Source organism: Triticum aestivum, chromosome 5D (assembly GCF_018294505.1).
Source record: "Triticum aestivum cultivar Chinese Spring chromosome 5D, IWGSC CS RefSeq v2.1, whole genome shotgun sequence".
NCBI classification, from domain to species: Eukaryota; Viridiplantae; Streptophyta; class Magnoliopsida; order Poales; family Poaceae; genus Triticum; species Triticum aestivum.
In genome coordinates, this window is record NC_057808.1 from 545,809,489 (window position 1) to 545,826,139 (window position 16,651).

General features: G+C 49.6%; 1 protein-coding gene and 1 pseudogene across 1 annotated transcript; both read left to right on the forward strand.

Moving 5' to 3' along the window:
* Positions 1-314: 314 nt before the first annotated feature.
* On the forward strand, positions 315-1,933 carry LOC123126120 (scopoletin glucosyltransferase-like; annotated as a pseudogene).
* Positions 1,934-10,836: 8,903 nt separating this feature from the next.
* LOC123121173 (uncharacterized) lies at positions 10,837-16,507 on the forward strand. The gene is made up of 3 exons (XM_044541099.1): positions 10,837-11,944; positions 15,402-15,501; positions 16,189-16,507. Exons 1-2 carry the CDS (start codon positions 10,837-10,839, stop codon positions 15,452-15,454), a joined length of 1,161 nt encoding a protein of 386 aa, XP_044397034.1. The 3' UTR covers positions 15,455-15,501; positions 16,189-16,507.
* Positions 16,508-16,651: the final 144 nt, after the last annotated feature.

Here is a 16,651-nt window from a genome sequence, read left to right on the forward strand (position 1 = left end):
GTTTTTCAAGCTAACGTGGCTTGAAAAACAATCTTATACTGTGTGACGGAGGGAGTATTTGATTGAGCAAAGTCCATGGCTTACGAAGAGTAACGAAATTTACCTTGTTTTCAATTTTTAACTAGATCGATCACACTCAAATAAGTTACACCGAGACAAGTGTTCAAACTCTTGCATGCGAAGGCATCGAAAAAGTCAGAATCAAGCCTCTTAATAACTAGAGCAAAGTGGACTCTCGAGGACGGAGATCACCAACAACTTGCCCTTTTGAAATACAGTACTGATTGCTCCTGCTCTGTGCCGGCAAGCAGACACGCAGCTACCCTGCCATGGCTGTCAAAGGCGAGCAGCAGCCACCGCCGCACATCCTCTTCTTCCCGTTCCTCGCCCCCGGCCACCTCATACCGATCGCCGACATGACCGCGCTCTTCGCCGCCCGCGGCATCAGGTGCACCATCCTCACCACGCCCGTCAACGCTGCCATCATCCGCTCCACCGTCGACCGTGCCAACGACGCGTCCCGTACCACCGGCTGCCCAGCGATCGATATCTCCGTTGTGCCTTTCCCTGACATCGGGGGCCTCCAGCTGGGCGTCGAGAACGGCATGGCCCTTACATCCGACGTCGACCGCGAAAGGTTCTTCGAAGCGCCGCAGCTGCTCCACGAGCCCTTCGAGCGGTTCTTGGCTGACAACCGCCCCGACGCCGTCGTGTCCGACAGCTTTTGGCACTGGTCCGCGGACGCCGCCTGGCGTTCCTCGGCACCAGCATGCTGGCGCGGTCCTGCACCGAAAGCATGCTTCGCAATAACCCGCTGGAGACCGTCCCCGACGACCCCGATGCTCTCGTTCTGCTGCCGGGGTTGCCACACCGCGTCGAGCTGAGGAGGAGCAAAATGATGATCGACCCGGCGAAGCGGCCTGACCACTGGGTGCTCTTCCAGAGCATCAACGCCGCGGACCAGCGGAGCTTCGGCGAGGTGTTCAACAGCTTCCACGCGCTGGAGCAGGACTACGCCGAGCACTATCACAAGACGCTCGGCCGCCGAGCGTGGCTCGACGGGCCCGTTGCGCTCGCCAGCAAGGACATGGCTGGGAGGGGCACGGACGCGCTCTCACCGGACGCGAACAGCTGCCTACGGTGGCTGGACACGAAGCCCGCCGGCTCGGTGGTGTACGTCTCCTTCGGCACGCTGACCACTACCTCGCCGGCGGAGATGCACCAGCTCACTCGTGGCCTCGCCCTCTCAGGAGTGGATTTCGTGTGGGTGATCGGCGCCGCAGGCGCTGCCCCAGATACTTCAGAGTGGATGCCAGAAGGCTTCGCCGAGCTGATGGGCTTCATCATCCGAGGCTGGGCGTCGCAGTTGCTCATCCTGGACCACCCTGCCGTCGGTGGGTTCTTGACGCACTGTGGTTGGAACTCAACTCTGGAGGCCGTGAGCGCCGGTGTGCCGATGGTCACGTGGCCGCGGTATGCAGATCAGCTCCACAACGAGCAGCTCGTCGTGGAGATGCTTGGAGTGGGTGTCAGCATCACCGGCGGCAAGGACTACGCGTCTTCTGGGGAGGCGATCGCTGAATCAATTGTTAGACTGATGGGCAACAGCGAGGAGGGCGAAGCGATACGAGAGAAGGCCAAGGACCTCGGCATGAAAGCAATGTGCGCGGTGGAGAACGGTGGATCTTCGTACAATGACGTGGGCAGTCTGATGAACGAGCTGATGGCCCGTAGGACGGCGTAGGAGCTTCGCCGGTGGAAGAACTTCAATTTTGTCTGATTAAACCACATCTTCTTTGCAAATGAGCCTCGGACCCTGTGGCGGAGCTTGCAAGAAAAGGCTGGGCGGGCCAGACTAAAGAAGAGCATAATTTTAACCCCCTCCCCCAATTCTCAAAACAAAATGTAAAGAACAATTGAGCACTCAATTGAATGAAAAAATCAGCCTACGTAATGAAGCAATTGTAAGCAAATCAAGTCTTCTATGAGTGTGAGTAGCTGGCTACCAACATTGTAATTTGTATAAATGTACTCCTCCGTCCGGTGAAGAGTGTACATTTGACTTTAAAATTTATCCACAAAAGAGTGTACTTCTATCTTCCCAGAATCCCAGTTCCTAGTCACGGTTGCCATGGATGGCCACCGGGGGGTCACCCGCGTCGTGCGTCGCCGACCAGCCGCAAGCGCCCGACCGGGCAGCTGGCAAGGGAGGCCGCCCGTGAACCGGAGCGCCAGAAGCAGATCTGGGCACCCTCACGCGTTGCAGCCGCCACCACTACCAGCCTCCAGCCCGCACCACCTCTGCACGCGCGTCGCATCGCCGTCACACGCCACCGTCGTTGGCCCACTTCGGAGCGCTGCCAAGCTGCCGCATCCGGCCCGCGCCACATCCCCCGCGCGCGGAGACGAGAGAGCCCCGCCACCGCCAGCACCGAGCGGGCTTTGCCAGGTCGCGCCCCCCGGCGGCGGCGAGGGAGGAGGAAGAACCAGCGGTGGCGCTAGGGTTTGGCCTCCCGGACGGTCGCATGAGAAGCCCTGTTTTTCTCTACTCCCGATCTTTCATACGTACACTTTTCACTGAACAGAGGGAGTAAGGAACAATATTTTGAGTGACAAAAGAATCAAGCACCCTGTAGGACGTTGAACAAACTTCATTATTTTGATTTTGTTGAACTTTATTATTTTCTTTCTTCTGAAACGGTAATACCAATGCCATGAATTCATTCTTTCATATAAAACTTTATTATTTTGATTTTGTTTAGTTGTTATTATATTTTTTGATTTTTTTATAGTTTTCATATTCTTTTCTTTTGTAAGGATAATACCGATGTCACTAATCCGTTACTTTTTAGAAAACACTTCTTTTTGCAAAAAAATCACTAGTATATGCTTATTTAGAACCTTCCATAAGGTCAATAGACCAGTGCCATTAATTCATCCCTTCTTAGAAACCTTTGTTCTTGCAAAAATTCCAGTATTTATATGCTTATTCTTGTATATTATTAAAAAAATGCAATTTTTTGTGTAAATTGAGTATAATTTTTTACATTTTTATTTTTAAATATTGCTGCATGTTTTTTTAAAATCTGATCAAGTTTAAACAGCGCAATTTTAAATCACAAGGCAAGATTTGCTTAGGTACGCACATGCACGTAGGATCACCCAGCATACATACAAGAAACTACAGTGTGTAGGGTTCGAATTTTCACAGAATTTTGTGCTTTTATACATGGGTAATTGGGAATTCACCAGATGTTGACAACTGTTTTTCTACAGTAACAAGATTTCTTCGTTTCTGTGCTGTTTATATGGCAGACGCCCCCCCCCCCCACACCGCCCGAAATATCTCGATCTGGGTTCACCGCTTGCCGCTTATCCTCTTCCTGTCGCACCTTCCTCTACTGATTCCCATGTAAAATTTGCACGGCACCGTCTCCTCCTCTCCTCTCCATCCCATTCACCTCTCTTCTCCCTTCCGTCCTGTGCCCCGATGGGGTAGGTCGCCTTAGTCTCCGACGTGGCCGCGTCACACACAACCCCCTAATCTTCTACGCTCTACTGCTGGCGGAACTCCACCCCTTCTCCTCTTTCTGACCCCATCAAGCCCACCGGTGAACATGAGAGGAGGAGCACAAGAGGAAGAGCTGGTCCTCCGGTCCTGCAAAAAACAAAAATCAGAAAGTAACATTAGCATCAAGCAAAAATACCAACATAACAAATAAAACTAAATTACACTACAATACAGCTAAAAATACACCCAGAATTGCAATGTGAACTCAAATACAACCGCGACATAATCAAGACAATCTCTTGTTCCTAAAATGACATATCCAAACCTGAGAAAATCTAAACACACATACGGGGCAGCACAATTTTACATCAAAGCCCACACGGATGCGAAATCGAACACCGAACTAGCACATACAGGTACAACAGAGGAAAAGCAAGAGCACTTACATGCTAAACAAATAAGAATTGCAAAATACACTAAGAATTACAGTGTAAAACGCCTAAGAATTACACTGTAAAACTCCTATGAAATACACTGTAAATCCATTGAGCATTACACTGTACAATCCACTATAAATTACAGTGTAAAACCCCTAAGAAAATACACGACAAATCTACTAGGAATTACAGTGTAAATCCACTAAAAATTACACCGTAAAAGAATGGGAAATACACTGTGAATCCATTCCAAATTACAGCAAAACATCAACTGACAAAGAACAGAACCACAATAAATTCAGAAACACAACAACTTCTACTCACTCATTCCTATAGTCCTGTATCCACATGTAGGTGGATGTGTGTGAACTGTATTGCAAAAACTACAACCACGCAACCAAGTGGATGTCAGCCTAGGGGAAACCTACATGCACAACCTAGGGATAGATCACTATCGCATACTACTACAACTAAACAAGCCAATCTAATCAAACAACCAGCCGAATACATAACAACACCGCAGTTACTGATCAATCAAACTATCAGTGAAACCCCCTCGTGGAGCACCCTTGCAGTCACCTCGCCCCGCCATGGACTAGGACAAGCGGCCTTTGAATGTCAAACTAGAACTACCTCCCCCCCTACCATAGGCCACTCCGCCGCCGAAATCCGCCATGGAAAATGAGAATCAAACCCAGAAAATGGCGCAACCTCACACATCTACACGAATGGCTGCAGGGGAAATACACACAACAACACAATTTGACTATCAAGATCCTAAAACCTACCATTCAAATATGCGGAAGAAGAGAAAATCGACAAAAATACTGAACCAGGCGAACAAAATCGACGGGAGGGGAAACATTGGGGCCGAGATATCCTATAGACAACCGACGGGAGGTCGAGCGGGGCGCGGAGGCAATGTGGGGAGCGGGACAAAGAGCGCAGGCAAGTCACCACCAACAACCGCGTCGATCGCCGAGAGGGAGATCCAAATCACCATGGCTATTTCTCTAAGCCTCTGTTCCGGGGGATGCCTGTGTGAAATGACAAAGAGGAAATCACGAGGATGGGAAGAGAGAAAGGAAGCATGGGACGCGGGATAGAGGGGAACGTAACGGGTCAGATAGAAAATTTGAGATTTGAGCGGCCAGATAAGACAAATCAGCGCCTAAAGAGGACCCAAAAAAAAAACATGAATCACAACGCATAGAACGCACGTCTCAGAAAACAGATGAAAGCGAATAATTTTCATACGGATGAAAATTAGCAATTCCGTAAGCTTAAACCAAATCTATGACCAAACCTCCCTCACTACGAAAAAAACAAGCGCGCGTGCTGTGGAGCGAACGTTCGCTCTTTACAATTTCCCATGTAAATCAGCTTCGCCCAAATCGACACTGAAACTGTTGACCCCTGAAATAGTTTAGGAAGGTTTGCCACGATTGGACTTTTCCATTGCATGTTAATATATAGAAAAATATTACAATCCTAACCATAAATGGGAGATCACAATAACAACAATTCTCCTCAATTTAGCTTATTAGGAGATATGTCACGATACGTGACATATTAGTCTAACAGTCCCGCGCAGTCACAATGGGAGGAGAGCGGACGTTGAGACTGGACCGAAAATCCAGAAACAACGGCGATGGTAATCCCTTTGTTAAGATGTCAATGAACTGGCAAGACGAGGGAACATGTAGCACGCGGACTTGACCAATGGTGACACGATCGCGAATGAAGTGGAGGTCGATCTCCATATGTTTGGTGCGCTGATGCTGAACAGGGTTTGTGGATATGTAGACTGCGCTGACGTTGTTGCAAAACACAACTGTTGCAGGAGGGGACGGTCGGTGATGCTCGTGGAGAAGTTGCCGAATCTAACTGGCCTCAGTGACAGCGTTGGCCATGGCGCGGTACTCAGCTTCGGCGCTGGAGCGAGAGACCGTGTGTTGCCGCTTGGACGACCAAGAGACGAGGTTGTCACCGAGGTAGACACAGAAGCCTGATGTAGAGCTTCGAATATCGGGGCCACCAGCCCAGTCGGCGTCGGTGTAGGTGACCATGGAGCTCGGCAAGGACGAGTAGAGCTGGAGTCCATGAGACAACGTGCCCTTGACGTAGTGTAAGATGCATTTGATGGCCGCAAGGTGCTGCTTACGAGGGTCGTGCATGTGAAGACACACCTGCTGAACGGCATACGCTATGTCGGGGCGCGTGAAGGTGAGGTACTGTAGAACCCTAGAGAGACTTCGGTACTCAGTGGGATCGGCCACGGGAGGGCTTGCGGTGGCAGCAAGCTTGGGCGACGTGTCGACTGGTGTCGCGGCGGACTTGCAGGCAGTCATGCCAGCCCTATCCAGAATCTCCGCGGGGTACTTGTCTGTGAAAAGTGACAAAACTGACCCTTATGACAAAGTTTAGCACAAAATAAACCCATTTTTCTAAAAGTTTCACAAAATGACCATTTTGCACTACGCCCGGTCCCAAACAGCACGACGCCCTAGAAAATGGCGCCATGCGTTAGAGTTCAACGTGCCACGCCGGCGGTCGTATGACGCCCCAGATGAGGGCGCCATGCTTTCGCCCAAGGCGCCATGCCTGCATGCAAAAAAGGGAACGCAGACTTGCTTATTAGTAGCTAGCTCGAAGTGTGCAAACGTATGGGAACAAGCTGCTCGGTGCAATTTTTTTTAACATAGTACAGACGCGAGCGCTCATATACACACGCATACACTCATCCCTATGAACGTGTATACGCACACCCTACCTCTAAGAGCACCTCCGAAAGACTGTGCTCGGTGCATTTTCCGGCCGTTCCTCTGAGCCTCGTGATCCGGTATAGTCCATCAAATTTGCAAAGTACAAGTACTAGTACATTTGGTATAGTCCATCAAGTAAAGGAGAAGATGGCAGCTGGTTGGGTCTAGAGGGTAAATAAGAGAGAACAACGTGAGGTCAAAGGGAAAGGTCATCTCATCGAAAACAACGTGACGAGAGATGATGATGCGGTGGGTGGTGAGATCCATGCACCGATACCCCTTATGGTGAGAGGAATAGCTGAGAAAGACACAGGCACTCGAACGATCCGAAAGTTTATGTGGCACAGTGGAGGCGGTGTTAGGATAGCAAAGGCATCCAAAAACGCGAAGCGACGAGTAATCGGGATGGATGTTGTGTAGGGCAAAGTAGGGAGAGGGTGCGCTGATGGTTTTTGTGGACACACGGTGTAGGACGTGAGTGGCGGTGTGGAGTGCTTCGACCCAAAAACGAGATGGTAAGGTAGCCTAAAATAAAAGAGAGCGCACGATGTCATTGACTGTGCGAATGATGCGTTCAGCTTTACCATTTTCTTGGGAGGTGTATGGGCAAGAAAAGCGAATATGAATACCGTGCATGGCAACGAGAGAGTGGAGTTTGTTATTGTCGAACTGACGACCATTAACGCATTGTATGGACACGAGAGGCAAACCAAATTGAGTAAGAGCGAACGCACGAAAAGCAGAGAGCGAGGCGTCGGCGTCAAACTTTTGGTGGAGTGGGAATGGTCCTAAAAAATGCGTGAAATCATCAAGAATTGCTAGAAAATATTTATTTCCAGAGGCACTCAAAATCGGTGAAGTCCAAAGATCACAATGAACTAACTCTGAATGGATGGGTGGTACGACTAGATGAAGAAGAAAAAGGCAAACGTACATGTCGTCCTAGCTGACACGCATGACACAATGTACTGTTATTTACTTGTTTAATACAAGGAAGAGAAATATGCCGCGAGAGACGACGGTAAGCATCATGTCCCGGATGACCAAGGCGACGGTGCCAAACATCGTGAGGGACAGTGAGCATGGTGAGGGCTCCAGGTGTCGGAGGACATGAGAACGTGTAAAGCTCCCCCATACTATTGCACCGAAGAATCTCGATCCGGGAAAAAAGGTCCTTCACAGAAAAACTAAAAGGGTCAAAAGCGACAATGCAATGATTATAGGTAGTGAATTGACGAACAAAAACGAGATTTTTGATGATATGCAGAGTGACTAAGACATGGCGTAAATGAAGAGGTCGATTAGAAAAAAGAGAGGGAAGGGAAGAATGTCCGGACGTGGTGACGGGGACGGTGGAACCGTCGCCAATAACAACATGATGGTACATAGGATGAGGAGAAAGAGAGGAGAGGATACCGGCATCGGAGGAGAGATGAGCGACCACGTCGCTACCCATGACCCGCTCAGGGGTGGGCTGCTGTAGCGTCATGTTGGTGAAGTGTTGAGCGAGGGCGGAGGTGTCCCATGACGGCACCGTTGCAGAGGATGCAGCGGCACCATAGGGGGTGCCATATGGGACGGTGTCATAGGGGACGCCATGGGTAGCTGAAGAGACGGCCACGTAGGCGTGGGCACGAGGGGCCGGACCCCGTGCAAGGAGGCCACCGGTGCTGTTGGCGCCATGCTGCATGGGCCACATCTGGATGGCACCGGTCCAAGGGTCGTATGGCGTTGGCATAGGAGGAGCACTGCTTGCATGCTTGTAGCCCTTATTTTTGCCCTTGCCCTTGCCATAACTAGTGACGTGGGGTTGTGATGATTGGCAGTAGGCCGCCACGGCTGACCACCACCGACAGCTTGAGGATGGCTGCCCCTGCCTCGGAGGACTAACTGCCTTTTGTGGGAGGAGTGGAGGCGGGCCCCTTGGCGGTGTAGAAAGCGGAGGCGGAGGTGCTGTTGGAGCGCCGAGTCACCTTCATCTCTTGGAGCAGCAACATGTTGCGGAAGGTGAGGAAGGAAGGGAATGGCGTGAGGAGTGGGGTGATGTCGGTGACGCTGTCGAAGCGCTCACGAAGGCCCTTGGTGACGTTGGTGACGAGTTCCGCGTCGAACACGGGTGCGCCGACCTCCGCAAGGGCATGAGCCGCCGTCTTTTGCAGGTGAAGATAATCCGCAACGAAAAGTTCCTTCCTAGCTCGAGCTGTGTGGCACCCCGTATCCTCACCGTCCTTTTTACTTCGTGATCTGTGCCTACTCTTGCTGTGGACAGAAGTAGTGTCAGATAATTATCAGAGGGTGTTGTACTTGTCTCGGGTGTGGACTCCTGCACGCATGCAGCTCTGACGCACTCTTTCTCTCTCTTTGTCTCTCACATGCAGCTCTGACAAAGAAGTGACATTCTCTTGTCTTATTTTTCCAAAAAAAGGCAGATTTCTTGTGTCTCGTCCTCTCTCACGGCTCTCTCTTTATTTTCTTTCAGAAAAAAATAATCAGATAACTCTCACTCATTCTCTCTTCAGCTTCTCAAAAACGATTCCTCTCTCTCTCTCTGCACAGTGCTCTGAGATTCAAAGGGAGACAGGTGATGTTTGTGAAAGAGGATAGGAACAGAGAGAGGTGCTGCGTGACTGTGTGAAAGAGAAAAGAAAAGATACAGAGGGGTTGTGAACAGTGACCGAAGATGCGGTGTGCGCTGTCTCCTCTCAACTCTGCATGCAACTTGTTCTTTCTCTCCATATTTAAATCTCTCTATGAACTCTGCATGCACACTGCAGCTCCTTCTCTCCATATTTAAATCTTAAAAGTAGGACAAGACGTTGTCACAGGCCTTCAGGCGGAAGATGCAAACAAAATTGGTCGGCTTCAGATTTGCAACAAATCACTCTGACGGCCTGCAAAACTGGTCAGCTTTTGCACGAATCTCTAGAAACAGGGTATGTGGAGATAGAAGGTACCACGGAGCTCGTCCTACAAAAAAACATGCTCAATCCGCAATGGACCGATCCTCCTGCTTGATGCTGTGGAACTCCTGAGCGAGATAAATCTCACGGCTCTTCTTGTTGTCGTTGAAGAGCTCGAGGACGGAGGTCCAGACCTTGTAGGCGGTGGCGGTGGCAGGGTCCGTGGGGAAGACGATGTCCATGGCCATGGAGTCGTAGAGCGAGCGAAGCACCATGACGTCGAGGCGGAGCCACGTGGGGTCGGAGGAGGCCGTCGCCGTGGTGAGGTCATCCTCAAGGGCATAGGTGGTGAAGGCGATGGTGAAGAAGGTCCTCCACTTGGGGAAGACAACGCTCTTATACTCGAGGACGACGGGGACGAGGGACCAGATGCTCTGAATGGCAGTGGCCTGCGCCCAAAGGGCGACGTGAGGGTGGGGCTCGGTCGACGGCATTGGGAAGAGGAGGAAGATGGGCGCCGGCGGCGCTGGGGTTGGAGAAGGGGTGGTGGCGGCGCTGGGAGGAGAAGTGCGGAAGCGAGAGAATCGCTAGGCTGATATCATGAAGGAGTTTAGGAAGGTTTGTCACGATTGGGCTTTTCCATTGCATGTGATGTATGGGGCGCGAGATCAGCCGGGCGCGAGATCAGCCGGGCGCGAGCCGCCATATTTGACGCATCAAGAGACCGAGTGTTACCCTCCACCATTGCAACATATCCCTTATTGCGATTATTTTTTGCAATAGACATCTTGTTTCAAAATTTTCAGCAACATACGTCTTGTTGTAGTTTTTTTTTCTGTAATAAACGTCTTGTTGTGGATTTCTTTTTAGATTTTTTTGCAACAACCGTCTTGTTAAGGATTTATTTTTTTTCAACCGAGGACTTGTTGCAGGATTCTATTTGTATAAAACGAAGCCGCATCGCATCGTAGTAGTTGTTCATCGCCAAGATTTGTAACAAGTGATTGCACTTGCTTTTATTCCGAGGACGCATGCCATGCAACAGAGGCGACAGATGCACCGTGATTATCAGCCGACTGATCGCAATCGTTTCCCTTAATATATAGATAAATATTACAATCCTAACCATAAATGAAAGATCACAATAATAACAATTCTCCATGATTTGGGGATATGTCACGATACTTGACATATTAGTCTAACAACCCCCACACGCAAGTCCCATGGACAAGCTCGCCGTCGACTGCCGCAACGCAGATCCGCCACCTCCGCTTCCCCCGGACGACCTCCTCCTGGAGATCCTAGTCCGCCTCCCGCCCGAGCCGATCCACCTCTTTCGCGCTTCCTTCGTCTGCAAGCACTGGCGCGGCCTCGTCCACGACGCCTGCTTCCTTCGCCGCTTCCGGGATTTCCACGGTGGCACGCCTCCCGTGCTCGGCTTCTTCAACGAGGAAGGGCCTCCCTTCTTCGTCCCTACCTCCGGCGGCTTCGCGCCCTCCGCAGCCACCGTGTCCCCCGGTGACTGGTGGGCCCTCGACTGCCGCCACGGCCGCGCCCTCCTGGACATCTGCAGCATCGGGACGCTGCTCGTCTGGGAACCCATGACCGGCGACAAGCGCTACCTGTCGCCCCCCGCGCAGGTCTCTCATGGGAGCTTCGAGTACAATACCGCAGTTCTGTGCGCAGCTAGCCACACCGACCACGGCGACTGCCATTCCTGCCCTTTTCTCGTGGCGTTCGTGTTCAGTGACGACAAAGATTTCATCACTTACGCATGCGTCTTCTCGTCCGAGACCAGTGTCTGGGGTGAGATCGCTTCCATTGTTATACCAGATGCATTAGTTCAGCGAAGGCAGACAGCTCTGGTTGGAAACACAATCTACTTCGTGTTGGATGACGATGTCATCATTAAGTTTGATTTGGATAAGCATAGGCTGGGCCTAACTGAGGACTTCCCATCTGACACTCTAGAAAGCTACTATCGACAGGTTGTCATCATGCCGACAGAGGATGGATGGCTTGGTTTGGCTGGAATCGAAGGATTCAATCTCCATCTATGGTCAAAGGTGTCGAGCGTTGACGGGGTGGTAACATGGACACATCAAAGGGTCATTGATCTCAAAAAGCTTCTTCCGCCGGAAATAGTGGTGGCATGTATGGTTCGAGATCTTGGAGCGGAGGCAGTTGCCTATGCGGAAGATGCTGATGTGATCTTCATTGTTGTGTGTCGTACCATATACATGATCCATCTCAAGTCGATGAAGGTCAAGAAGATCTCAGAGAGATTGATCAACACAAACATTTTTCCTTACACAAGTTTCTATGCTCCAGGTACCGCCATTACTTCCAATGTCAGAGTTCACTTTACTATTCCAAACTGTATCCGCCTTGTAGATGCTTTCAAATATATGAGCCATATTTCATTTACAGATGACACATTTTCATGGGACTTCTTGTGAAAGAACTGCTTATTAAATGATGAGCCATTAATACTCTGCACTCTACTGATTATTGATTCCCGCATCCTCCTCCTGTTGCTGCTCGTTCTAGTAGGATTTGCTCATTCATTTGGTTTCCTATCACTGTTGCACCAATTTCCCAACAAGTGATTCACGCGAGAGCAGAAAATAACCCTTTCACAACAAAAAGATTTATGGGAAGCCCTGGCATTCTTAATTCCATGTACTTCAATTTTTTACTCTTCATCCAGACCCACATCCTGCCATTTGCTTGTATAACTAATACTAACGAACTGTATATTAGTACAGTTGAGGAATCAATTTACTGATTTGTACAGTGGAGAAATCAATTTCTTGATGTTCAGCTGGGCTATATATTTAGATGTAACAGTCAGGATTATGTGTATTTCTTACCAGTAATGTACTTGAGGAACAATATAGTTGTATGACTGTATCGTGGCACCAATTTATAATTGGTCTGTCCCTGTTGCCTTGTTGTGGTATTGGATAGTATAATCTCACTGGCCCAAGAGAGATGATAATTAAGGAACCAAAGTGACCAATAGTCCGACTTCCGTTTGTGTTGCCTAATACTCCCTTCCTAAAGAGATATAAGAGCGTTTAGATCACTATTTCAGTGATCTAAACGCTCTTATCTTTCCTACTTATAAATGTTTGAGCTGGTGGTGAGTTCACATGTGGGGCCACATAATAAAAAAAATACACTCCTCTCTCCAGTAGAACTAGCAATCTTCAAGACATATATAAATAATTGTACTATACTCGCAAGTGGGATCTGACACAAATAAACAAATATAATACTCCCTCCGGCTCATAATATAAGATGCTTTTGCAAGCTAACATAGCTTGCAAAAACGTCTTACATTATGGGACGGAGGGAGTACTACTTTAACATGAAACCAACACTCATGTAGAAGCCACAAATAACAAATGCAAAAATGTGATTTCAACTCAAAGTTGTGATTTTGTTTTAATTTCCCTTCCCAACCAATTTTCCAAGTCCTATATCATATCACAAGAGAGCGAACAAATTGTAATGCCCATTCTCCCGTGTTTCAAAATCATGCAAAGGATCCACAACGGTCAATTCAAATTCTCCGACACCTACCGTGTCCCTCTTGCCGTATTTTTGCTCTTTTTTAATATCAAATTGTGCAAGACACTAACCTTTTTCGTAGATGGCCTTAACTCCTCACCTTTTTATGTCTCGGTAGCAACGCACGGGTACAGTGCTAGTATTTCTTTAGAGCATTTCCAACAGGCGCCCAAAAACTGCTCCGCACGCTAAAATTCAGGTTTTTTGGGCGCCGGACAGCTCCAGCAAAAGCTGTAAAATAATGCGCGCGCAAAAAAGGGTTGGGCGCACGCTGAAAAACGCTATCGCAAGCTGCAAATTTGAGGGGCCGGATTGCGCGGGGCGCGCGTTTTTGGGCATCTGGTAAACCAATGTTGGGTCCGACCCGCTAACAGTGCTACAGTAGCGCGCGAAACTTTTGTGCTCCTGTTGGAGATGATCTTACAAAGGGAGTATATAACAACCAATCAGTGAGTCAATGCTGAACAATTTTCTCTTTCAGTTTAAGCAACTGAACTCTAATCTCTTGACTATGGATGTTGCATTCTCAATTGCTTAAGCTTCGTGTCATGTTGGCAGCCTGGGATTTAGGGTTGTTACTTAGTTTCTTATTTCTCTGGCCGCATCCTTTGTTCTGAAGTGTAGGAAAAGGTGTTCATTCTGGTATTCCTTCTGTCTCATGTGCATACAATACTTAAATACGAATTACCGAAAAAGGGTTTCCCGCCGCTTTGTATTCCAAAGCAACCAACACCGATACATGATCGCTGGGACGAACAACACAACAAGCTCAAAGGAAAAAGAAGAAGAAGCAAATGCCAAAAACGGCAGCTCGACAGAGCGCGGATGAACTGCCACCGCTACGCCCACCAGAGACAAACCACTACAACCCGAGCCTCCGGACCACCGCGTACAAAACATCACCTCCAAGAAGGAAAGCGACGCCGACGACGCTGCTGCCCGGACATGTCCTAGGGTTTCCCCGGCACGCGGAGGGAGGTGGGGGATGGATATCACTGACACCCTCCAGGAAGGAATGGTGGCACCCGCAGGTGTCACTGCATCGGGGCCGGAGACCGGCAAGGATTTCTCCCGTACTCCAATCCCCACCGCCCAACAGACCGGAGCCAACCAGCCAGACCGCCACCCACCACCATGCGCCATCACGGTTGCGCCGTCACCCACGCCGCCTCACTTCGAACACCAACACGAGGCCAAGAGGACCGGAGAGAAGCGCCCCGCAGAGGGAGAAGCAGCACCGAAGCCGAACGGGAGGGAACCACCTCCACCGCCATCGTGCAGGAGGCCAGAGCCTCCGGCACCGTCGCGGTAGCCGTCCGGACGTGGCAGCAGGGCACACCAGGCCACCCCTGGCCCGGCCAGGCCCGCAAAGTCCCAGCCGCCCACGCCGCTCTCCCGCCTCCTGGAGGCCACGCCGCCGGCCCGTCCCGCCGCCGGCCCGCCCAAACCCAGATAGGGCCCGAAGGGCCCGGATCTGGGCCGAGCGGGCTGGTTCAAGCCGCGCCGCCGCGCCACCCCGCCGCCAACGGCGACGCCGTCGCCCAGTCGTCCACCCACGCCGCGCCGGGATCGCCGCCGCCACGTCGGACCGCCGCCGCCGAAGAGCACCTCCCGGCGCACACCGCCCCGCGCCGGGGAGCACCGAGAGGGGAAGGGCTGGAGGCCGCCGCCGCCAGCGACCCAGGGCCAGGCCAGGCCGTGGGTGCCGGCGACGGCGGCGGGGAGGGAGGGAAGGGGGGGCTTAGAGGAGGGGGCGCCGGAGCGCGGCCGGTCGCCCGCGGGGACGACGCGGTCGCGCGAGAGGAGGTTTTCTGCCCTCTATCATACACCCTCTAGAATGCCATTATAGAGATTATAAAAGGAAAAGGCAGAAGTGAAGATCTTAAATATGAATTAACGCACTGTTTTTTTCCTGGACTTATGACAACGAATGGGCTCACACCAAAACACTTCTAAAAATGCTTCCTGGTCAAGTAAATTACTGAATATCGTATCCTTCCATTTGGGTAGATAGCTAGTATTCTACAATGTCTTGATGAATTGTTGAAATCTTGCAATACATGTCATTTCATAATTGTTCCTTCTAGCAATAGCTAGTATTTTCTGCAAGGTGAGATATCTAACGATCGCTCCATTTAAGTGTTGCGACCTTTCATCGGCTGTTTTCTTGTCCACGTTTTTCACTAGTTATTGACTTATTCTCTTCTCATAGGAATTACCATTGGTGCTGGAAATGGTCAAGCTGAACTGTTGAACAACAGTTAAGATGATTGTACTGTTACATCTGCGGACACGCTTTGTTGGTTGAAGAGGTGATATGACATCCTCTGTTACTGTGTGTCTATTATTTTTCTTGCAAGAAATGGATCGATATTTTCTGCACTGCTACGCACAATACAGCTAGAATTTTGAATAATGTGATCTAATTCTGTTTCTGTAGCCCTTATATGTGACCGTATATGGCATAGTTTGACCTTTTTCACCAATTCTCTTGGAGCTGTGAAACACTTATCCTGGATCTTCACACTTCTTAGTTCTTTATGCTGATGTGCTACCATGATGCAGTTTATCATGTCTAACAATTTTATACCATTTCTTCGATATCCCTTTGGTGCATAGTTACATCAGTCACGAGCTGGAATCTGCATTTGAGAAAACACATTGACTGGAAGTTTTCAATTCAATCTTCAGATATGAACTCATGCTCCTGTTGTGGGTTCAACAAATCTCAACTTGCTACTAATCATATTGAGTACTGAGCCAAAAGTATTACTAGAAATCAAATGTTGCCCATGACTGGTAATCTTGGTAGCACAGTGCTTTACATGTTCTCTTCCGGTTGAGATGTGCAAAGAGACGAGAGAACAAATTTAACTGGTCGAAACTGTTGTGCTAGCTAGTTCTCTTTGAACTTGCAGATATCGTTTTCTCTGTAGTTTTTCCCCTCGTGATCACGAGTAGCCAAAATCGGCTCCACTGATGAGTTTGTTGCTATGCAGATTTCAGTCGAGCGCTCAATGTGGCTGTAAGCAAAACGCAAAGAATTAATGAGCAACTGCAACGGTGTTTGGTAAAACATGTACATCATGCTGTGAAATATTGTTGATGAGAAGAGCCTGTTCGAGTTTGATTGGCCTCTGGTTGCCCATTTAAGGCTTCAATAATGTTCGGTAGCACATTCGTGCTGAACCAATATCTTAGGTTTTTCTTCAGAGATTCCTGTGGCCTGTGTGCTCTATGCGCCCCCGGTAAAAATTGTCACACTTTGTTCTTCTCTTTTCGGGGGGGTACCCTCACAATGTTGTCTACTAATGCACAAAGATGAACCCTGCGAATGCGATGGCATCGCAGTATGGCAGCTGCTATATACGTACCTGGGAAGTAGATATGCAATTTTTTTCCTGCAAATTTGAATTCTAGGTTCAGATGAGTGCATATGATTTTTGCTGGCATAAAATCGCC